General features: G+C 33.6%; 2 protein-coding genes across 2 annotated transcripts; both read right to left on the reverse strand.

Annotated features, from left to right (window-relative positions):
• Positions 1–2,298: 2,298 nt before the first annotated feature.
• On the reverse strand, positions 2,299–7,097 carry LOC114302296 (Pseudouridine synthase/archaeosine transglycosylase-like family protein). Its single transcript, XM_082922278.1, has 5 exons — positions 6,252–7,097; positions 4,818–5,223; positions 4,177–4,441; positions 3,838–3,920; positions 2,299–2,752 (listed from the first exon to the last, which is right to left on the reverse strand). The coding sequence occupies exons 1-5, from the start codon at positions 6,809–6,811 to the stop codon at positions 2,609–2,611; spliced, it is 1,458 nt and encodes a 485-aa protein (XP_082778404.1). The 5' UTR covers positions 6,812–7,097; the 3' UTR covers positions 2,299–2,608.
• A 3,762-nt stretch (positions 7,098–10,859) lies between these two features.
• Positions 10,860–14,902, reverse strand: GH9B7 (glycosyl hydrolase 9B7). The gene is made up of 6 exons (XM_028247303.2): positions 14,272–14,902; positions 13,406–13,689; positions 12,488–12,925; positions 12,141–12,282; positions 11,669–11,835; positions 10,860–11,562 (listed from the first exon to the last, which is right to left on the reverse strand). The coding sequence occupies exons 1-6, from the start codon at positions 14,483–14,485 to the stop codon at positions 11,230–11,232; spliced, it is 1,578 nt and encodes a 525-aa protein (XP_028103104.2). The 5' UTR covers positions 14,486–14,902; the 3' UTR covers positions 10,860–11,229.
• Positions 14,903–25,401: the final 10,499 nt, after the last annotated feature.

The following is a 25,401-nucleotide window of genomic DNA, read 5'->3' on the forward strand; positions in this document are numbered from 1 at the left end:
AAAACTAGTCAAACAGACTTCATCCACTCGTGTCATGTCTATGAACATTCCGTAGGGCACTAACAAGCCTAAAAACTAGTCAAACAGACTTCATCCACTCGTGTCATGTCTATGAACATTCCGTAGGACCCAGTGCCGTGCATTATACTGCGAGTCTCTTGCAACCTTGCCCGCACAGAAGTCCACTTTGATCATCTCCAACTGAGTCAGTTTGCAGACCAAACAAAACCATGTGCTCTGTTGATCTGTGTAACCAGATTGTCGGATAAGCCAAAAAATTTGAAGCAGAATCAGTCATTATAGACAACATAACATTGACCAGTAAGCTATATGCTTCAAAGCAGAATGAGTTATTATCAAAGACACCACCACATGGATCCATTACTCCAGGTTTATTTTCTAGTGTCTGGTTGGCACATAAGCAAAATTAGTAACCACAAAACTAACTCTCTACGAAGACAAGTAGGGCCACTAAACCATAGGCAGAAACTGGATAACAATTGAGAGAAAAGAGTTACATGAGCGAAGCCATGTGATTATTAATGAGGTAGGTCCCTGATCACACCCTAAATATAATTACCGAAGTACAGCATATGAATAAGCACGAACTGGACTAGCTCTCCAACTTCAACAATACTGCAATTACTAGCAGTTTGACAGCCATTTCAATTTAAATAAACAAATAACAAGAGGGCTGATAGATAAAAGTGATGCTTTTGATTGGTTTTCCATTCATTTTTATTAGTTTCTCAAGCCAAGAAGAATCTGAGACGACATCCTTTTCTTAAAAGAAATCAACTATCTCTAGTAGTAATCAAAGCAGATGTTCCAAAACGCTAGTTCGGAAAACTAGAAAGAGCAGTTAGTCAATCCAATATCTCTCTTGAAACATCCCTTCATTCTATGATATGCAGAGCCTAGCAGAGGGAGTGTTTGGATTTGAATATCCTATGCATGCAATTACTATTCCATGCAAAATAGCACTTTTGTTGAGCTCAATTCTTGTTTGCATACCTCCTAAGACAGGAGACAACAGCAAAAAAAGGACTGAGCAAAGATGATCAGCAAGGCTAAATTTTTCTCTCCATACCTATGAATGACTGCTTACCTGTTAAACTTGTCGTCTCCAATTTTGACTCAGACATCATTGTCCACATATGTCTGTTCGTAATTCTTCTTCTTCTTTCCTCTTGAAAATCCTTTCAACAAAATATGACATAAAACAAATATGAAATCTAAAAGTTCTTATCAATAAAGTTTGAAAACAGAGTAGTGCCATATATACAATGATGCTCCTCCAAATATCTCTTTATTGCATAATTCCTCATTATCTAAAATACAAAGTATGAAACTGAAAAAGTCTGCTTCAAAATTTTCAGCAAAGTTTGAGATTTTGATATAATGTTTTGAATAGATAGCGAAAGATCTAGTGGATGTATCCTCCTTCGATGCATATCCATCAAATCTACAAGGATGTGTGACTCCATTTAGAAGAGTGTTAGTTGAGCAATCAACAAGACATTCAGACGGATTTTCTAGGTTTCTTTCATTCTAAACAGGCATATGACCTAGAGGCCCTGAACTTTCATGTTTTATTTTAAGCAGGCATTTAAGTTCATGCGAACATTAATGTCTCTGTTGTAAGCTAGACCCTTCATCGCTCCTTCAACATCAAAATATTGCTAAAAAATCAAGTTCCAGATGTTATGACCTCAATTTTATGTGAAGGAGTTCAGGAAAGTCACTTCATTTATTTTCCTTTTCCTTTTCTTCTTTTTTCCCGTCGCAAGGTTGAGAAAATTTTATCTGCCTCTATCTACTTGGTTGATTTCCGAAAACCAAAGTTTGTTGACTAGAACATGCAACTTACCAAACATTATATAGTGCTAATACCTAAATCCCAAATTCACTGCAAATTTATACCAACAAATTATAAAGATTGGAAAAAACTAACAACCAAACAATTTCATACAACACATCAGATACTGTGTCATTTAACCGTTCACAGCAAGTTCCCTCGACAAAGCTTCTCAAAGTTATGAGAAAACAAGTTATACAGTGGAAACTGTAATTTGTAGAACTATTTAAGATAATGTTTTATGAGCTATAACTCAGATCTACTATATTGGCATGTTCAGAACATATCACAATGAATTTTTCAAATTTGATTCAGAGATCTATACCTTATAAAGAAATATCATTCCAAGCCTAACAATCAGGAGATTAACCAATAAACAATCAAATTATATCATGCATTACAGGAGCAAAAGCTGACATTCAATTTGAAAGAAAAAGATGAAAGACCAATTTGAAGGGAAGATCAATTAGATACGTGATTAATCACTACAACAACTCGATACATGTGTCTAACATATAAATTCTCTCTCTCAAACAATGTAACAAATAAATAAGTGCACTGAAAACAACTTAGTTGAGCAGTGTGTTCCAACCACCAGGAGTTAAAAGAAAAGCATATAACTAAAATTGCTCGTGCCAAGTGTCAATCTATTAGGTGACGGTGGAATTTCGAAATGATGCCCCATCAGACCTCACTTTCACTTCCCCCTTCTACTCCTGCTACAAATTACTCAATGTAACTGCATTAAAATTATGTCTGTGTGGATAAAACAGCAGGTTTCTGTGGAGTCTCTTCAGTTTGCAGGCTCGCATAATATTTGACCAGGACTTCCCATCCCCCAGGGCACATGAAACCATCAGGAGGGTTCTCACCATTTCTTGCATAAGTCCGCATCTGCAGCAGTGTAATAAATCAGCCTGATATGTATGGAGACTTCAAAGCAAAACATTCAACCCAAAAAAAAAAAAAAGACTTCAAAGCAAAAGAGACATAATTTCTTTAACATTCAACAGTGGAAAATTAAAAGGTTTGCCCTTAAACATCAAGTCCAAGCCTATGCAAGAATTGTATAATTAGACATTAAAAAAATATTTTCCAAAAAAAATGTAAACAATTTGTCATTTACCAAAAAGAAGACAATAGAGAGTAAAATTTTTACCTTCTAAACATGCATATCCCGTGTATAAATAAATAAATCTGTCTTCCCCAGTGCACAAGGCTACTGCTTATAGTAAAGTCAAAGAATTGGTAGGTATGCAACCTTACCCACATTATTTGTTGCAAAAAGCTCCCGCTTACAGTGGGGTTTGGGAGAGTCGGTAGGTAGGCAACCTTACCCCACTTTTTTTTTTTTTTTTCTTTTTTCGGTGGAGAAGCTAATTCACATGACTCAAACCCATGCCACAAGGCTGGGTGGACAACACTAGCCATCATGCCAAGTCACGACCTCTTATCCCAGCTAGTAATAATGCTAGTCAATACTCGATCTCAAGAAAATAGACCAACTCTTGAATACCACTTCCATGCATCAAGGATAGCATACACCTTCGATCAAAACACACACAAGTTGGAAGGGAATATTTTTTTTCCCTTTCCACAATAGGCATGACTCTCTCGTGAAGCAGATTTTTAAACCAATTTTGTCATATTATTTCCACTGAATGCTTAAGAGTTAAGATCACAGGATTGGACCTAATTCATTTAGCCTATTCTATCCAAGTTATGACAAGTTGAATTGTCATGCAACTTTGAGCAAAACATCATACCCTCACAGCATTCAGATTGGAGATAGCTCCTGGCAAAAGAAAACCTAGCCCCCCTGACACAAACACAAAATATCCATACTTGGATGTAGATAATATTTTAGAACTCTAAAAGATTAATGTTCTATAACGAATTCTTCTAGAAGAGTTTATGTTAAGATATATAGAGTCAGAGATACACCACTAACAACCAGAAAATCAGGACTCAATTCCTACCTTGGTTCCAGAGATGAAGAGAAAATCTTTAGCACGTGAAGGCTCAAAAAATGCCATTCTCTTTTCCACTGTGTCATATGCTGCTACCTGGAGAAGATGAAGATGGCACATTAAATAGAAGCGTTCGGATAAAACACCAAAAAAGATAATTTAGAAAGAGATGATGGACACCATCAAGATAACTTAATAGACTTATCAATTATAGTTCAATTTAGCAACAAAATGTTGAAAACAGAAGAATAATAAATTATAGAGAGAGGAGGTTAAATTTTAAATTTAAAAATTAAAAAGGAAGAATAAAAAGTTTTCATAGCCAATGCAAAAAGTATGTTACGGCACCTACCTTGAATGGCAAAATGTTTAGCTTTTCCAAGCCGGGAGCCATGCTTAGCACCTTCTTCCCATGGTCAGGATCATATAAATCCCTCTTCTCTATAGGGTGATCCATACCAGCAGGATCACGACCTACAATGTAGAAATTTGCACCTGCATTGATTCGTGCCTTGGCATGCCATTGTACTTCTGTAGGACCAGCATAATGCATGGGTGATGGGAATATCGCCACGACAGTAGTCTCAGGATCAAGAATTCCATCTTCTAGAACCTGAGCATTAACAAAATCCTTGTAAGCTCTAAATTTTTGACATGTCATGGAAATGAAATTTTTTAATCCCAACAAAATAGAATTGAAAAACACAAGTTCAGAGTTCAAATGGCAGACATAGGCAAAGTGATAATAAAAGTGAATTTTTTTTGTTATAATTAAAAGTCATTCCAAAATGATACAAAGTGTTTAGGACAGGAAATTCTGCTGAAATGCAGTGGCTTTGGAGAAAGCAAGTAAAGCCATTATGCCGGCTATGTAGAACAAGAAGTTTATTTTCCCTATGATGTCAAATTATCATGTCTTATGATAGCATATCATTGTCCCAGATAAAACAGAATAGTGCTAAATATGTGTAAAAAAAAGCAACATTAACCTTGCTATGTTGCACCATACGAACATCCAATGGGACGTCATCAGCTTTTGTAAAACCTCCCAAAGGATGAAGCAATAGAATTGGATTCTTGTAACCCATTTCCAAAAGTCTCCTGCGTGTATCGTTCATTAACAAAGCATGCCCATTATGCACAGGATTCCTTAACTGAAAAGCAAAAACTGCATCAGCCTGACGCTTGTCAAATTCTTTCCGAAGTTGTTGGGGAGAGATCCTGTAGTTATCAAGACCATCATTATATTTGATATGCTTTAACACTTCCAAATCGCCACCAATGAGCCAATTTCCAGCTGGAGTAATTACTTCCTCAACGTAAGGTAACCCTGGAGCAGTTGTTCCCCAAGTTCTTGCTATTCTTTCTTCTTTGTTGTGCTTATATATTTCAATGCTGCAGAACAGCTGCAGAATCAAAATATGTACTAAAGCTAGAATGAAAGCATAAATAACACAACGAAAAGTAACTTAGGCATGTAATTTACTTCAAGTGTATCTACCAGAAAATTGCAATAAGAAGTTTTTAGAATATAAAAGAAACGGTGAAGTCCTTCCCAATGAAAACCCAACTAACATGAGAACGACAAAAGGGCCATTGTGTGCTTGAGGGTGAGGAAGGAAAAAATGTGGGTTCCTCAAAACACCTAGTAGCATAATAATGTCATAATTTTGACAAGACTGGGCATACCCTGCTCAGAGTAAGCATAATTAAGGCAGTTTCAATCTCCACTCAGACAGAATTTGAAGAGTTAATCAGCCATTCATAGTTCAGAGGAAGAAAAAAAACACTTCTAGCAAATTTTAAAAAATTATAATCAAGAAATCCAGAACAAGAATGTGATCTTTGAACAAACAACTTTATTTTCAAGTAAAAAAGAGTGTAAGGAAGCAACCCCCGAGCCTGACTATACCATTCTGTTAGACTGACAATATGTTAGAGCATCTCCACCTGAAACTCTATATCTTGAATTGGCAACCATAATGAACAGAATTGACATGAAATTTAAATCTGAGGTGAAATTCGCATAGACTTTATCTCTGCCAAATTTGGCATGGCAAGGAGAGATGTCAAATTTGATTCTTTTTCAATATTTTAATGCTCCATTTAAAATATTCAGCTTAAACTTGTTATTTTGTCCTCTTTTTTAAAAAGTAAAAAACTAGTTAAAATAAAAATTAATAATAATAAACTAATATATTTGGTATATTCGTTGTGTAATTCCTCAACCAACCTTACCAAAAAAAAAAAAAAAAACTAATTTTTAAATATTTGGGTGTAGATGCTCTTATGTGATCCAATATCTCCCTCTTCCACATTCATCTGGACAATCTACAGATTACTAGCAAAACTGTTTTCATTTCGAAAGGCGAACTGAGTATTAAAAAATCACTGAAACAATTTAATTGCATCGAAAGACTAACCTCCGAAGAACACCAACCAAATCACCATCAGGCGCAACCAATGCAACATGAATCGAAGCCCCAATTCTTTCTTTAGCCTGGTCATCAATGGCTAAAACAATCGGCAACGACATGTTCACAATAGACCCATCTTTCATTCTCAAACAATTGAAATGCAAGCTCTGCAAATACTCATCCTCTCTCATGAACCCTTTGAGCGGACTCGCCCAACCCTCACTGAGCACGTGAACCCATTCGAGATCAATCTTTGTTATCTTCAGCTTCGGCATTGATTCAGCCTCTAGAGTCATCAAATCCCTTTGGCTCTCCGACACCACGAGATCAACCAACGACCCACCATCTGGGTCGATCAGAGAGCTCTTGACAGCTAAAGGGTTTTTTGCGGAACAATCTACACAACTCATTCTTCGAAGAAAAAGGGATTGGGTTAATGGGTTAGAATGGTAAATGGGTTTTGCTACAACTCTGCAATTGTGGTGGTTTCTTTTGTAGATTGTTGTTGTGTTGAGGTAGAGATTGAGATGGGTAGTGGTGATTTGTAGTCTAATTGTGAGAGACATGGTGATGATTATGAGAGGTGGGTTGGGTTTTGAGATTGAGAGTTGAGAGTGAGGATGGGTTGTTGGTGTTGTTGTTGTTGCTGTTTGTGGAGGAAGAGAGAGAGATCCGCCAAAATTGGTGGACTGAAACACCACCTCTAAATTTGGTGGACATCTTTTTGCCGTGAGAGAGAGAGAAATAGAGAAAGCGATGCCGTGAACTCAACAGTGACCACCACCACGAGTTCCTTCTTCTCGCTTTTAAAGCTAGCTCATGGAGATAAATGTTTTTCTCATTATTCATTTTATGGGGTGTTTGGCAAAGGCTGTTTTTAACTTTTTGGATTAAAATGGGTTAAAATAATTAATTAAATAAAATATCATATTAAATTTATAATTATTTTATATTTTTTTTCATAAATATTATATCTAATTACAAAAAAATTCAATTATCTTTTTAAATATAAAAATTTTAATTTATTAAAATAATCAAAAATTAAAATAACTTATTAAAATAACAAATTTTCAAAGACTCGTTATTTCTCGTCCTTGTTATCTATTTATTATTGGAGTCGTGCTTCGGACCGCGCGAGTGGGGTCGCACCCTCCGTGACGTGATAACATAAAATTGGCGGAAAACATTAAAATAAAAAAAAATTTAGACCAATCATAAGCGACGCCCGGTACCGCCACTGCGTCCGAAGCTTCCTTATTATCGTTGGCTATTGGTTTTACTAGTACCCACCCTTTTTTTTTTTTTTTTTTTTTTGTGTGTAATTGTCAAAGAAACAACGTGTAGCTGAAGGAGCCAAGTTTCTCTCCTTGCAGCCTGGTACTTGCGCCCGTCCTTGCAGGCTTTTGGGTCTACTTTTAGGCCCAATTTTAATAATCCGAACCGTTCATATTTTATGATTTATTCAGTATATCATACCTGTAAAAAATCAAGTTGATCGGATATCAGAAAGTATGTGTTTGGAAAACTGTTTATTAAATTATTTAAAAAATAGTTTTTAGTTCAATTTTTCGAACACATACTTTCTGATATCCGATCAACTTGATTTTTTACAGGTATGATATACTGAATAAATCATAAAATATGAACGGTTCGGATTATCAAAATTGGGTCTAAAAGTAGACCCGAAGGCTTGCAAGGACGGGCGCAAGGATGAAGGCTGCAAGGAGAGGATCCTGATTCGTAACTGAAGTGTCTACTGAACTCCTTCCCAATCTCTCACTCATTAGGTTATCATTAGATCACACCCCTTAAAGTCTTATTACAGAGTAATTTTTTTATATAGGGATAGAGTATGTGTCTATTATTGTAATTAATTTTAACACTAAGGTCTCGTTTGAGGAGCGACTATTTTAGTTAAAAAGTCAAAAAGTTATTAAAAGATATCACATCACCTCTCTACTTTTTTGTACATCTTTTCGTAAAAAATCAAAAAATTACTAAAATAACCTGTTCCTAAACGAGGCCTAAGGCCTTGTTTGGAGAGTGATTATTTTAGCTAAAAAGTCAAAAAGTTACTAAAAGTTGTCACATCACCTCTCTATTTTTCTACACATCTTTTTGTAAAAAGTCAAAAAATTATTAAAATAACTTATTTTCAAACGAGACCTAAGATGTGTTATATTTATATTGTGTATTTAAAAAATAATAAGAGATATATATATTTATAATTGGTAAAAAATAATATAACGTAATATTAATACCTTATTGATATACAAAAATTCTCCGTTACTACCCAACTGATTGCATCATCATTTTTATTAGTATCCCTAACATAAAATCCATTATAAAGGACATACAAATTTATTAATTTTAAAAAATTTAAAAAGTTAAAAATTTTAATTAAATAATATTCATAATCATTTTTTCATTGTCTGTCATAATTATGTATTTTAATTATAAATTATGATGTTATATAAATTTATAAAATAAAAAAATAGAATTTAATGTCATGTGATCTTTCAGTTTCATAGAATTCATAACATAAGTTAAATTTTTTTTTTTAATCTCAGCCAAAACAAATATAATTATTAGGTAATAGATTTTTGTTTAATTTTTTAGAATTCAAAATTAATTTAGTGCTTTTCAAAAAAAAAAATTGGGCTCTGTACCAGATGGCCTAAATGAGAAGAGTGGCCTCACTGGGCCCACTGTTCAATTTCTGGACTAGAAAAGCTACCCAAAATGCGATGGATTCTATTTAAACTCAAAATATGTTTAAATTCATATATTTTAGTTTTTATTTTATTCTAATATAAATTATTAATAGAGACAATATATATTAAATCTTAAAATATATATATTTTTTCTTATGGTATCTTCTCTCCCAATAGATCGAAGTTTTTTTTTTTTTTGGTGAATAGATCAAAGTTATTTCTTCTTCTTCTTCTTCTTCCTCCTTCTCTCTCCAAAACTCCAATCCATCCTACCAAAACTCACCATTATCGTAACATTGCTTGGTTCCATTTTTCTAAAAATACTTTTCAAAAAAAATTATTTTTTTATTTTCTCCTTTTTTTTTTACTGAATTTTTTTAATATTTTAAACAAATTTTTTTACTTTTTAGACATACCTAACATAAATATACCTAAAAAGTAAAAAAAAATTGGGAAAAAAAACCTTTTGAAAATTCATTAAATACCAAAAATACAAAAAAAAAAAAACGAGAATTCAATATATTTTTTTCATATTTTTATGTATTTATTAATTTTTTAAAATATTTTTTCACAATTTTTTTACTTTTTAAATACATCTAAGTAAGATGTATCTAAAAAAGTTTTAAAAAAATGTTTAAAATTTAAAAAATATTCACTAAAAATAAAAAAATACGAAAACCAAAAAATTAAGTTTTCAAAAAATTTAATTCAAAAAACTTAAATCAAGCACACTGATTGTTTTTTATTATTTTGAAATCCTAAATCCTAGAAGAAAGTTTGAACAAAATCAAATAATGGATAAAAGTAATAATCAAAATAATTTTTTGAAACAACCCTAAAAAATGAGGTAAATATTCATATAAAGGGGTTTCACAATTTTTGTAGAGCACCATCAATTATTTTCTATGTCATTTTTTTGACAAAAATTAAAGGGTCCAGTAGTTAAATTATTAATAACATATTATTAGAGTTGTTTTTATTTTATCATTTAAATAATACATTATTTGAGAACCACTATTTCATGTTAGTACCTGATACTTATGTACTTATAAGTTTGGTTTGTACTTTTTCACGAGCATTCTTGTGAATAATTTATAATATAATTTTTTTTTTTTTTGTATTGAAAAGTTTTATATTGCTTATGTAAAAGTTAGGTTTTTTCTATATTTACAATGCTTACGTGCTTATAAATTTGGTTGGTGTATTTTTTTTTTTTTTTTTGGTATTTGAGAATTATTTTCTGTATTGAAATGTTTTTGAAATCATTTACTCTCTGTTTGGTAGAGTTTTTGAAGTTTAATTCTACCTTTTAGTTTAAGTGTGTTGTTTGGTTACAACTTTAGTAAATTAATTCCACACCTACTTTTTAAAACACTTTTCAAAACACCCACTTTTCAATATCATATGTCACATCACTCAATTCAAACTCTTTTTAAAACTCATAACCAAACGAATTTTTCACACTCAAATCATAATTCTAAAACTCACATACTCAAAATACAACTCTATTCTCAAATCATAATTCTAAAACCCTACCAAACATAATCTTAGTTTTTTTAGTTTGTTTATTATTTATTATTTAGGTTTACCTTGAAGGTAATTTAGGAAAAATAATAGGATGTAATGAGAACAAACTGAAATTTTAAATAATTAAACAGGTATACTTAGAAATTGGAAGTAATTAATGATTTTTTTTTTAGTGTAAATAGAATCCCCAACAGTGCAATGCACTTGTGGCCCAAACTGCAACAAAATATGTGGTAGATCAATGTGTGTGTGTGTGTGTTTTTTTTTTCCCCTTATCAAAAGTAAAGACGATTTGAAATAACTCGGAGATCAATTGGATCTTGTGAATCCATTTCAAGTATGGCTAGATACAAGTCCCGGTTTGAGTTTGAATAAAAAAAAAAAGCAACAATATATAGGATTTTATATAATTGAGAAATGATTGAGACCTCCACTCCTCACAAGACCCTCATAAATTTGAATCACTCATGATGTGAACCACACACATACATGAAAGGTCAGGATCACTTTGGGATATGGAGGTCATCCAAAGGGATTCCAAACATTTTCCTATATAGTTAAGGTTTAATTAAACAGATACACCTACAAAGCACAGTGGGTACTACAATGGAACAATTTGCTGTGTAAAACAAGCTATTAAAAACACAAATTCCAAAAGAGAATATGGAGCGGACCGTTCATTCAACTACACATATATTTAATACAATGGATCATGTACTCACTCACTGAGGCCAGCCCTGGCTTTAGGTGAAAGACTTGGCCACAGAAGAGGAGGTGACCAAACCAGAAAGAAGGCCAACAATGAGAGCAGTGTTATATGTGCTTGGTTCCCCTTGCATTGAATTGTTCCTCGAATCCACGTACGTCTCGTTTAGAGCTGGTCCCCCAACTACCGCGCCAACTGCAACATTTGGGTTGGGCTCAGTTGACTCGAGCCACTCCCATCCATCACTGCACCCTGTGGTTGCATCTTCCGGTATTGAGGCTCCCCTGTGGTGTACATATTCTGGGTATTTTTCCCCATACCCCACAAGATAACTCATCTCCATTGGATTATTGCCCAACACATAATCGGCCTAGAAAACAGAATAATATAAGTTATAACGGTCGTTAATGCATATTTTATTTTTTATTTTTTATTTTTATATATTTGTGCTTCTAAATGAACACATAAAGCAATACCTGTGAAATGGCAAATTTCCGAAGATCCGATGGTCCGAATGAATCTCCATCGCAGGATAGCTTAGCAGTACGAGATGTAAGCATGTAATCACTGTAAAGCACGGCTAAAAATGAAGAAGCCACAGGATGCAGCAAAGAATTCCATTCACTCACCCATATCAGACCACCTGCATTTAACAGATTATGATGGTGAGCCATGTAGGTTACAGTTTGACCCATTAAGTTAATGCTGACTAGAAAATTGAACTAACATGTTTGATAATGTGAAATTTCACACAATCTCAACGTCCATACTCTCAATGTTTGAAATTTCTCTCTAAAGTGTGTGCACAAACGTGCAAACAGAGTTTTGCGACAATGCATTTGATTGGAAACCAACCAGGAAAAAATGGGGTGAGGGGAGAGAGCAAGGAGGAATGAAGAAAATTGAGCGTGATTAATGGAATTGAGTAGCGTTGGGAAAAGAGCTTACTCTCGGTTCTGCTGGATGTGGCTGTCGGAGACTTTGGCAGGAGACCACACATGACAGCCTCGGCACTTTTCCTGTAATTCTGGAGGTTTTCTGAGTTGGCGATTTCTTTTGAACCAAAAAAACTCACCCGTGACAACAATACCTGCATCAAAGTTGCATAATTGTTTACCCGGTCCAAGAGAAGTAATGGTATGCCAATTCAATATTACAAAACTGGATATTGGATAAGTTTACTTGGGATACAAAATGCTAAATTCATTCTACATTGGTCAAATTCGACAAATAAACTTTTCTTGGACAAACTTGATTCTTGATACATCATATAAATAAGAATTCAAGAAATATACCTGAGTCCCTGCAAGTTTGTTATCCCAACTAAACCAGGTTGGAGTACCCCACTTAGCAAAAGCTTTTCCATTTTTTCCGGTAACATAATCAAAATAGGATTGATCCCCGGTAGCATGATAGAGCCAGCTAGCCGCCCACAAAAGCTCATCTCCATAACCTGTTGAATTGTAAAACTTTTGGACTTCGGGAATGCTGTGACTGTAAGAACCTCTATGTTTGTCGGCAAAAGTGAACAGTTGATGTGCATGCTCAAGAAGCGAGCTTGAATACTTGGCATCGATTGACTTAAATACTAGGGATGCCGATGCCATTGCTGCTGCAGTTTCAGCAGCAACTTCTGTTCCAGGGGAAGAAGTGTTCACCTGTGTGAGAGGCCTTTTCGCGGTCATGGTCTCAGGCCTATCCCAACATTTATGGTCTGCTGCAGGATCACCCACCTACTCCATATTTAAAAAGTGATTTAAAAAAAACAAATTTAGAGGGCTTACTCTGACCATCAAAGTGGATCAATGTTTGACCACTTAATTACTTCTGCCAACTTTATCAAACAGGCAACACCAAGTACAACCCATTTGCAGTAAACATATTTAGATGTTACAGTTATACTGTTTGAAACAAAGAAACCAAAAAACATATCTAGACATTTTCAAAGAATTCTTCAAGTAGTTCTAAATAAAAGCATAACCAAACTACCACATATCCTCTTAGTATTGCAGTAAATCCGAGACATGCAAATCCAAAAATAAACAAATAAATGTGACCTTGACTACTTCTGATCATGCCCAAAATACCCTTAAATCACATTCAATTACCATTAGGTATTTTAAAAATTATGCAAACACTTCAGATGGAAAGGAAAAAGGACTAAAGATGGCCATCAAGAAGTGCAGTTTATAGGAATCAAAGATTAAAGAGACCTGAATATAGAGCACATCCTTTGAAGGATGAGCATTGATAAGGTAGTCCGTTATCCATTTAAGCGAGTCTTGAGCAGGTTTCAACTGATTAACTGTCTGCATCTGATCCCCGTATTCAAGGATGGCCCATGACAACACCGTGGCAGTGAAAGCCATTGGAAATCCAAACTTCAAATGATCCCCAGCATCGTACATTCCTTTTGAAAGATCCAACTTTGCTTGACTACCATCCTTAAGAGCCGAATCTCCTCTCCAAGATATCTTGTTGTTTACCAACTTACCAGCTGCAAGACCAAATTAACATTTGCACCCGCAATCAAATACAATCAAAAGAAGAAGAAGAAGAAGAAGAAGAATGCACCATAATAATATCCCAACCAAACACGCCATATTAATATCCAATTTGAACTAACATGGCCACCATCTCTCTCATTTCATGTAAAAAGAAACTACTATCATCTTCTCATTTCCTTAAAAGAGTAAGCAGCATGAAAGGTCAGCTAGTATAGCCTCTGAGTACAAATATATGAATATGTCTACAAACACATAAACCGATCAAATAAGAATTACAAAAATAAAACTTCATTCATGTGTATTCTGTGCCCAGTTATGTGATTGGCTTTTGTATTCGTAACAAGAGATGCAAATATATACAAAGAAAAGCATTCAACGACACGCAATTAGAGCAAAAACCATGTTTCTCTATCATGTTCCATGATGATCATATGCACATCCTTAGTTCTACTAAGTAGTAGCCCATCACAAATTACTAGCCAAACATTGAAAGAGAATTTGAAGCTAAAAAATGAGATATGACTAGTATTCTGGTTAAAAACTTCAAAATTAAAAGGGGGTGAGAAAATTACATCTCTGGACATCGAAGAACTGCATTGCGACTTTGAGAGCGTCGCCGTATTTCTTCTGAACAGTGCCAGGAGAGCCAGGAACAGGGCTTAACACAGGTTCAGAGAGCCCTATCTTATTTGTTAGAGTAATTACGAGAACGATGGCAACGAGAGCCACGACTACCAACACAATGCACCACCCACAACATCTTTTCGACCTCGAACGCTGCCCCATTCAATTCAACCCCCAAAACAAATTACTACTCGGAAAATAACCCGAAATTAAGCAGAGATTCGGGATTTTACGCAAAACCCAGCACAATAACAGAGAAAATGGCTTGCATTGAGCAATCTGAGGACAAAATGGTGCAGATTTTCAGAGAAAATTCGAGGGTTTTTATACAAATAACCTTTCTTTCTTTTTCTCTGTTTTCTCTTTTTTTTTTTCTTTTTGTTTGATTGATTGAAACTAAATTTTGGGGAACTTAGGGAGAAGGAAGAGTGGTGAAAGGCAGAAAGAAACGAAAAATATGGAATGAGGAAGGAGATAGATGATCTGGGGCCAATGTGGATTGGCCCTGATCGAATTCGAAGCAGAGGCTTGGTTTGGTTCTCTGTAAATTTTTGTTGAGAGAGAGAGAGAGAGGGAAACAGAGCAACCACCGACAAGGGGGAACCCGCCATATCAGTTTGGGTGGAATGACAATAATGCCCTTATGATTTGATTTTTTTCCTAATTAATGAGGACCAATGAGAGGAGACTCTTGCGCGGAGACCCCATTTTTTTCGGTGATAGGAAAGAAAATAATCTAAAAAAAAGGAGTATTTTTTTAAAAAAATTATTTATTTTTCCTTTTTATTAGTTTTTATAAAATAAAGTTTCAAGATGAAATCAAAGAGTTAGTTTAGTCCATTGGAATATTAACTTACCTTTTGTTTAATTGTAGTCGAGATAAGTTATATGTAAACACCCAATATATTATGATACTCTTTGGTATACCTGTTAAAACAGGTTATAAATTATAGCTTAACAGATTATAGATTATGACTTTTATCAGAAACTGTTAATCTGTTTGGTATAGCTGTTGGATTATAGATTTAAGTTGCTGAGTAGTGTTTGTTAAATAAGCTGTGAAGTAGCTTTTTCAATTAATTTTTATTTTTTATTATTCACTATTTGTCTACATTTTTCATAAAAAATAATAATAATATTTAATAGTCCATTTGGGTCTTTTTTTATTTTTAAAAAAATAAAAAATAAAAAAAATTTAAGAGTATAACCGTGAATTAGCATGTCCACAGCAGAAGCTGATAATCAGAAGCAAGGGGTGAACAGCTTCTCAGAATTAGCTTTTTTGACTTAAAATAAGTTGTTAGAATCAGAAACTGTTTGAAATAAGTTTAACTAAACAGTCCAAAATAACTTTTTAAAAGTCAAAAGCCATAAATTAACTTAAAAAAGCTCCACCAAATAGCTATGTGTAGTGTAATTGCTTGATAGTAAATGAATGTATGATGGTTTTATTTAAAATATGTAAACAAAGTTATTTTTTAAGTCTAAGTGATTAGTTTTTCAATCGAATTTATCTCTTGAAATCGTATTCTACCATCATCAAATTTGATGAGTTAGTAAGGAAAAAACAAAATAAGAACATGATATTAAAGACGTTGCTAGTTGACTTTATCCTACTTGTTGTTCTCTCATCTCATATGGCTTTTTTTTTTTTTTTTTTTTTCCAAATGAAAGCATTTTGACCAGACTAATTAAAATCTACAATAGATATACAAAAACTCTCCAATTATGTTACATAGCTCGAATCATTTCTTCCCCCAAATCCCCCCGAACTCAAAACAACGTCGTTTCGTCATTTTGAATTTTTTTTTTTTTTTCAATCAGAAAATCAGAAGAAGAAAAAAAGAAGAAGAGAAGAAGAAGAAAGAGGCAGAGGCAGAGGCAGAGGCGGGCGGAGGTAGAGGCGAAGGCGGGACTGCGACGAGCTACGACGATCAGCCGACGAGCTGCGATTGATCAGTGGAAGCGAAGGGGCCCTCTCTCTCTCTCCATTCCCTCTTCCCCTCCTCTTTCTCTTCTCCTCTCTTCTTCTCTCTTCTCTTCCTCTCTTCTCTTTCTCTTCTATCTATTTTTCAGGCTGTTCGGGGAAAAAATTTCAAGGGAAAAATCATTTTCCAAAACTCTCTTACGGTGAGTTGAATAAAAAGTTATTCTTCTCATAATTTGTTGGGAAATGTTGAAGGCACAGTGCTTACTTGTGTAACTATCTAATAGGTGGGAAACATGTCTGTTTTGTTTAAAAAATATAATTATATTGATTGTATATATTTTTTGATTGGGTAAATAACAACACAGTAGTATTTAATAAAAATAATTACAAATAAATAATAAATATTAATAATTAAAATATAAAATTTTCCATAAAATTATAATAATTTTTAAAAGTTATCACTGAATGGTAAATTTTCATTTCACATTATGTATTTTATAAGCCAGACTTATTTGATAATTTTTAAATAAATTTTGTTATTTTATTTCACTTCCACATATACAATAAATATCATGTACATAGAGGTAAGATTTATTGGTCTTGATTGGTTTGTTTTTTAGAAAAATTTTTGAAATTTTTTTTCTACAAACAAATTTTCAAGAGTAATCAAATCAAACAAATTTTTTTAAAAAAATTCTCAAAATTTTGTTTGGTTACCTACTTTCCAAAATCGTTCTCTCTCTCATACACATCAAGTCAATTACTTTTTTTAAAACTCTCTCCCCAAAATAATTTTTCAAAATTATTTATGAAAAAAGATAAACCAAATAAGTTTTCGTACTTTTTATCTAAAAAATTACTCTACAAACACACACCAAACACACCCATTATATTTAAAAATTTTATATACCCACCTTTATCTATGTATTTACTTTTATCTATTATGAATTTATACAGAATTGTGTGATTATAATTGAATTTGCGTAATATAAAGTACAAGTGTAGAATAAATATGAATTATAAAATGATGATTCTAGTATTGCTAAACCATTGTCTTTGCAGTGTGCGGTTGATTTGATTGGGGTGGGGAGGGGGGGCTGGGGCCTGGGGTTTACCTTTGGAGTGTGAGTGAACCAGACAAGACACATGGCTTGGGTCTTGATAGATACGACTCTATTGAAAGTTGCTTCTTGGTTTCCAAAATTTGGACAGAGGGGTAATTTAGGAAATTCATGTTTTTTTTTTCGTTTTTTTTTTTTTATGGGAAATTCATGGCTTTGAATTTAGAAAGCCTTTAAATACATACATTCCTCATTATTGTTAATTATTATTTACATCCATTACTTGCATACCAAAATCTTTATACCTTAGAGAGAAATCTTTATATCTTAGTATAATTGTCAATGCATATCATTTTGTTACTTTCTTTGTTTTTATTTTATTGATAAAAATGGAGAGACATAATTAAAAATTTAATTTCAAGCATCACTCATTTCTCTCATTTGAATACATCATGCTATGAAAGTATGATTCATAGTTGCCTTTCCAATACATGTTAAAAAGATAGGAGATTACCGTCAAGTAAATTTTACATTAAATGTAAAAATATTAATGTACTTGCAAAAGTAAAAATTTTAATATTTTAATACAACTAATTTATGACCGTAGTGGTTTTAGAGGCCTCTCCCACTCTGCATCTATCATGTCCATGGGAAAGAAGCTTTATGGAAGAATTTTAACCTACACATTTTGATGTATGTTCAAAAGATAAATATAAAAATAAATAAATAACGAGGACCTTTTAAGCATTATTTAATATCAAGATTAAATAAAGAATTATCTTAAAAATAAGTAAAACAATATATTAAATTTAATTAAAAAATATTTTGAGTTCAATAAAATCATCATATCCTAACACGTGCCATAAGAACATATTAATCAATTTTTTAATAACAAATGTCTTAGTGTTTTATTTTATTTTATTATTATGCCAAATATATCGTGTATATATATATAAGTAGTATTTTTTTTTTCTTCTTATGTGATACATTTTAAAAACTTACATTTTTTTCAAAAAAATACATCAACATGCCTTTTTCATTTTTATATAAGATTCTATACAAATTTAATTTCAATTATAACAACTAATTTTATATTGACTTTATTTGAGAAATACTTAATTGTCATATGTTTTTTATTATGTATTTATTTTTGGGGGGTTTTTTTTTTAAGGTCTTTGGTATTAAGATTTTATAGTATAAAAGACATCTAATATTTTCATGATATCTAAGGTCCCTCAATCTGATCTAGAGAAATTTCATCCAGAGCCAGAGAAATTCTATCAAGACAAATTCTAAACCAGAGAAATTCTATCCAACTCAGAGAAATTTTTCTGACTTTCCCTTCTTTCCAGAGAAATTTTCCTTCTCTGGCCTTTAGAGAAATTTCACACTCCAGAGAAATTTTGGAAATTTCTCTAGCCTTCCTGTCTCTCCAGAGAAATTTCCCCAAACCAAAGAAATTCTCTCTCTCCAAACCCAGAGAAATTCTCCCTTACAATCTTTTCTAGTTGAACAATCAATAACGATTTATCAAATAAGGAAAAGATTACGAAACCCTTACCTTGGCCAAGAGTGAACTTAAACGGTGTTCCCCTATCACGACTCGAATCGAACTAAGTACCATCAAGTAAAGTCCTAGTGTAATTTTCTCTAGTATGTTTAATTTTATCTGTCATGTGTAATTTTCTTTGGTATGTATAATTTTCTTTGGCATGTTGTTTCTTTGTTTTCTTTGGCTAGTTGTGTGATTTTCTCTATCATGTGTAATTTTCTCTGCCAAGTTGCTTCTTTGATTTTCTCTGTCATGTTGCTTCTTTAATTTTCTCTACCACGTTACTTTTTTGATTTTCTCTGTCATGTTGCTTCTTTAATTTATCTACTAGGTTGCTTCCTTGATTTTCTCTGTCATGTTGCTTCTTTAATTTTCTCTGCCAGGTTGCTTTTCCGATTTTCTCTGCCATGTTGCTTCTTTAATTTTCTCTGTCAAGTTACTTCTTTGATTTTCTCTGCCAGGTTGCTTCTTTAATTTTCTCTGCCTTGTTTCTTCTTTAATTTTCTCTGCTAGATTGCTTTTTTTATTTTCTCTACCATGCTGCTTCTTTTTTTTTTTTCTCTACCAGGTTACTTCTTTGCTGCTTCTTTAATTTTCTTTGTCAGCTTGCTTCTTTACTGCTTCTTTAATTTTCTCTGCCAGGTTGCTTCTTTGATTTTCTCTGCCATGTTGCTTCTTTGATTTTCTCTGCCATGTTACTTCTTTAATTTTCTCTGCCATGTTGCTTATTTGATTTTCTCTGCTATGTTGCTTCTTTAATTTTCTCTGCCATGTTGCTTCTTTAATTTTCTCTGCCATGTTGCTTCTTTGATTTTCTCTGCCATGTTGCTTCTTTAATTTTCTCTGCCAGGTTGCTTTTCCGATTTTCTCTGCCATGTTACTTCTTTAATTTTCTCTGTCAAGTTACTTCTTTGATTTTCTCTACCATGTTGCTTCTTTAATTTTCTCTGCTAGGTTGCTTCTTTAATTTACTCTGCCTTGTTTCTTCTTTAATTTTCTCTGCTAGATTGCTTTTTTTATTTTCTCTACCATGCTGCTTCTTTTTTCCAGGTTACTTCTTTGCTGCTTCTTTAATTTTCTTTGTCAGGTTGCTTCTTTACTGCTTCTTTAATTTTCTCTGATAGGTTGCTTCTTTGATTTTCTCTACCATGTTGCTTATTTGATTTTCTCTGCCATGTTACTTCTTTAATTTTCTCTGCCATATTGCTTATTTGATTTTCTCTACCATGTTGCTTCTTTAATTTTCTCTGCCATGTTGCTTCTTTGATTTTCTCTGTCAGGTTACTTCTTTGATTTTCTCTGCCATGCTGCTTCTTTAATTTTCTTTGTTATGCTGCTTCTTTGATTTTCTTTGGAGGTGCATTTGATCCAAAACAGACATACACAAACACACATCATAATTACACATGGCAGAGAAACATAATCACAGAGATACACAAGGATGTTTTCAAATTTAACATCTACACCACCCATTAAGCTCATCACTTGCTTTCCTGAACCATGATGCGCAGATGATTGACTCATTTTATTTGGCCAAACATAGTAAAACAAACAATTAAGTGACCAAGATAAACTTAGAATTGATGGGGAAAAAATATTTATTATTTTCAAATAAGCATGGTAGCTTAAGTTCAAATTAGAAAAATTCAACTTATGTGCATCATTTCTGATTATGTGTTTGTGAATATACCTTAATTGCGTTCTTTAAAATAACATCCTTCACAAACCCACCAAAAACTACCTTTCTAATCAACTCTCTGAAGCTCCACTATGATAACAAACACCCTGTCTCCCTCTCTCTATCTTCGTGAATTTCTAGGGCTTATTTGACTACTGGTGTTGCCAATGGAAATTAATACTCAAAGCCTTTTGGACTACGATCTCAAATCCAAACCATCATTCACAAACGACTCTGTTTCTGAGAAATGGTATCGTTGTTCGCTTCCACCATTGGGTTGTCTTCTCGTCGCAGTACATTTCGATTCCGATATCAGTGAAATCGTACATGAATAAGGATGCTTTGAGCTTCTCTTGATGGAGGAGAGAGAGTTGAAGAAGACGACGACGATGATGAACTCTGGCGAAATCTAGAGCGGCCATTGAAGGGAGTGAAGTGAGGTTTGGATTTAGAGAGAGAGAGAGAGAGTTAAAACAGAGAAGACAGAGAGAGAGAGAGAGAGAGAGAGAGAGAGAAAGATGTCGTAACAACCCTGGACTCCGATTAACGCTAACCTATGATTAATTATGCCTAACAGTAATTAAGAAGGGATTCTGAATTAATTTGCATGAGTGTGTGTTGCATTATTTGTATTTGTATTTGTATCTGTTTAGCATAGAAAGATCTGTTCATATTTTAACTTCGGTTTGCAAATTGAGGGCCTTATCGACATCTAATTCAGAAATTGACTTGACTTATGTGTTAATTGAAAATTTTAGAATTTTATGGTAAGTTTAATTGAAATCTAATTTGGAACGATTAAATTAGATTAAATTTATGCCATTTGATTAGTTTTGTTTACCTATCACTTAGTGAGCCTTTTTGGCCCCACTAACTCATTTCCTTGCATTCAACTCACACACTTTTGAGCTTACACACACACAAACGTGAGAAAGGGAGAGTAGAGGGAAATTGAGCTCAAACAAAGATTTGGCTAGGAAATTGAAGACAATTTGAGGCCTTGGGTTAGAATCACACTTGAATTCAACCTTAGGTGAGAACTATACTCTTAAACTTTGTGTTTATGATAATAAGTATGTGAATTCAAGAGAGTTAGGTGTGCAATTAAGCTAAGATTTAAGAATTAAAGCTCAATACATACATGCATATGTAATTCATGGCATTTAAGGTTGTTTTTCCAAAGGATTCTTGCATGCATGTCATGATCCTAGCTTTGTTTTGGAAATCCTTCATGTTCTATGTCATTTTGTCATAGTTGATCATGTTTTGAGAAGCTTTGGTTCAAAGAATTGCATTCAAGACATGTTTATGTATTATTCTTGAGTTTCAAGTTGAAATTTTGCACAAATAGCAAGCCTTTGAGCTATGGTTTCTTGAATTGATCCTTGAAACATGTTGTTTTATGAGTCTCTATGAGTTTTCTAAAGTTTTGGCCCAAAAAAATTGAGTTTGATGTCTCAGAGGTTGAATTTGAACCTGTGGATCAAATCTAGAAATTCCAAAAATTTGATCCACGTTCGAGTGGGGGACGTCACGCTCGAGCGAGCACTCTGAGTGCGTGCACTTCCGCTCGAGTGACGTGAGTCACGCTCGAGCGTGAAATGCATGTACCCAGAAGTTCATGTGTTTTACAGTCCGCTCGAGCGAGGGAAATCACGCTCGAGTGAGGGTCTGAGTCTTACGCTTAAGCGGGGATCGAGCGTCCGTCGAGCGTAAAAAACATACATCCAGTACTTTTGTCAAGTTTGCAGTCCGCTCGAGTGAGTAAATCCACAATCGAGCGAACCTTCACTTTCTGCATGTCCGCTCGAGCGTAGAAAGCCACGCTCGAGCGTGGACCCCATTTTCAGCAAAAATTTGAGAAATATTTTCAAGTGCATTGTGGCATCTTTTTTCCATCCTAGGCATTCCTAGGCTATATTTAAGACACTATAATGAGGTTAAAGACTAGAAACACACCCAAAACAAATAAAGCAAGTTATAAATAATTTGAGCGTGTGATTCAAGCGTGTATTTGTATGTAGGTTCGTGTAGGTCGCGTGCCTCGAACCATTTGATTAGTCTGCTCTGTTTGTCTGCACCTAAAGCCAACTGTGAATAACAACTCTGTAAAGTTATGTTCAATTACAAGTATTTTCTTATTGATATGATACGATCTGTTTTCTGAAATAGTATTTACGAATTATGAACCCTTCTTTTTTTTTCTGATATGTATTTATATTTATATTTGTGACACACATAGTTCATGTGGCCCTCGCCCGGGGGTAACAATACCGTGGCCAATCTGCTCGTGGCCCTTGCCCGGGGTAACAATACTGTGGCCTATATTCATGTGACCCTTGCCCCGGGGTAACAATACCGAAGCCTATATTCACGTGGCCTTTGCTTGGGGGTAACAATACCATGGCTATTTGCGCAAGATATAGACCTTTGTGGTCGTCGGTACCGACTATACATGCGGGTTGTAGGACCAAGTTGATATGACGGCTAATGGGTGTACCACGTATGATTCTATGGAAAGTCTGAATATGAATATGAGTGTGTATTCGAATTCAACTCTGATTTACAATTGAAATATGCTTATGACTCTGTTTCCGACATGAATATGTTGTAATATAAAGTCTAAAATCTAACTCTGTGCTAGACATCATTCATTAAAACTCTTTACCTAGTTATTATTCACTGGGCTCTAGCTCATTGTATTATTTATATGTATGTACGTGAGCAGGCATGTGTAACACCCTGTATTTTGAGGTATTAATATTTAGTGAGTGGTATTGGTGGTTTATCATGATAATTTAAGGGTGAGATTTTTAGATAAGAATCTAATTTTAAATTATTTATTTGTATTTATCTCATCCCTTTTATGTCTATCATATTGTTATTTATTCAGATATAATAATAAATTAATTTTCCCCACAATTCCCCATCACGTGGAAAAAGAAACAATAAAAAAAAAGAAAAGAAAAGAAAAGAAAAGACAAAACCGTGGGCAACCCACAGTTCTTTGACATGGCATACCAAACCCACCATTCCATCACATCATCATTCTATTTACTTTTGATTTTTTAATCTTTTCTTTCTCTCCTTTATTCCTCTATAAATCAGCAGAATGAGAGGAGCTCTTCACAATCCTTCCTTCATTCAGCTCTCCCCTCTCATAAATTGTGTAGAGTAGAAATATTAAGTTTAGATATGAGAGTTAGTAATTTTACAGGAGATCATAATTATTTTTGAGATCTATGGAGCAATTTCAGATTTATGGTGATGGAATTAATTATTTTGAGGTAAATTTGGGTTGTATACAATATGCTCTATTTAAATCTCTTTGCAAAGAGTTCTATATTTTTAATCATCCCCAATTTGTAATCCACTTGATTAATGTGGTTATTAAACGATTTCGTAAAATCGTTCGTTGTTGAATCTTTGATATTCTGATCGTTTGGTAAAATTCTCTACAAATATTTCTGTGTTAAATGGTGATTTGTCTGGCTGAATGACATAGAAATACTCCGTACATGGATCAAGTGAATCTTATTAATTGTTTACACCAAAATGCCCGGATAAGCATGGAGCTTGGGTGAGGTGGGTGAATAAATAAATTTATTCACTGGTCATATACTGAGTAGGACCGAGTATTTGGTCATAGATAAATTATAGTTCATTTGTTGTGCAATTTGGTAAATTGTTTGATTATCGTATCGTTGATTTAATGTCATAAATTGTTGGATTCCTGTTAATTTATTCTGTATCCGAGCCTTGTATTTCTGTCGTATTGTATACTTCCCGAATTAATTTATTTTTCAGGTGCGAAGCAGATTTTAGCAGAGCTCGAAATTGAGATTAGAAAGATTTATTAATACAGAGATTTGGGATCTACCACTGCAATTATTAAATTTGGAGATAGTTATAATATTGTTTATTTTGGAGGTAATTAGAATATTTGGAGGATATTGTACCATTTGGAGACGATTTTGTAATTATTATTTGTGGGAGCAAAACTTGTATTTTTTTTTAGGCTATTTTAGTGTATTTAACGACCTGGGAGTGGGACGTTACAGCACGTGACCAGGTCTGAGGTGCCGCCTGGTGAGGTTTGGTGTCAGCCAGCAATCACGCCTCCCGTGGAGGTTCCCTTTTGAGATCTACCTGGGTTTATTGTCTATGGGACTTTTATATTTCTGAAATGTTTATGTCTGGCCTGAACACGTAGTAATCTTGTATATGTGGCTTGGATGATGTAAGGCTACTGTATTTTAATGCCTTATATGTACGTATGCAAACATGTATATCAAAAGTTTTAAATATTTTGTCCCATATATGTCTGCATAACTCTGTGGACTATGTAACTTGGTATATTTTCTTCCGTAGCCCCTGTTATATATATTATTCTGTTCAGAGACTTTCGGTAATCCAAGGATTACTGGCTGGTTACGATGCTAAACCTTAGGGGCGGGTTTGGGTCATGACAAATGTTTGATTTGAAAGTGTCAAATTGAGGGACCTTAGACATCATCAAATAATATTGTGGATCTTATACATTATTAAAAGTGAAAGAGGGACCTTAGACTAATTTTCTCATATTTTTGTTGTTGTCAGATTTCTTTATATGGTTAATATTTTAATTTAATTATTATGATATTTGAAAATGAAATTATCTTGATATACAAATATATAAATAAATAAATAAGACATAATGTGCTTAATTATGTGTATCACACGAATCAAATTATTTTTTATATTTTATTTTTTGTCTATCATATTGATGCCTTGATATTAATTTATATTTAGTTTTTTATTAACATGAAATTATTTATTACAAAACATTTATATTTAATTTAAATTTTATATATCCAT

Source organism: Camellia sinensis, chromosome 3 (genome assembly GCF_055761805.1).
Source record: "Camellia sinensis isolate YWXY chromosome 3, ASM5576180v1, whole genome shotgun sequence".
Classification (NCBI taxonomy): Eukaryota; Viridiplantae; Streptophyta; class Magnoliopsida; order Ericales; family Theaceae; genus Camellia; species Camellia sinensis.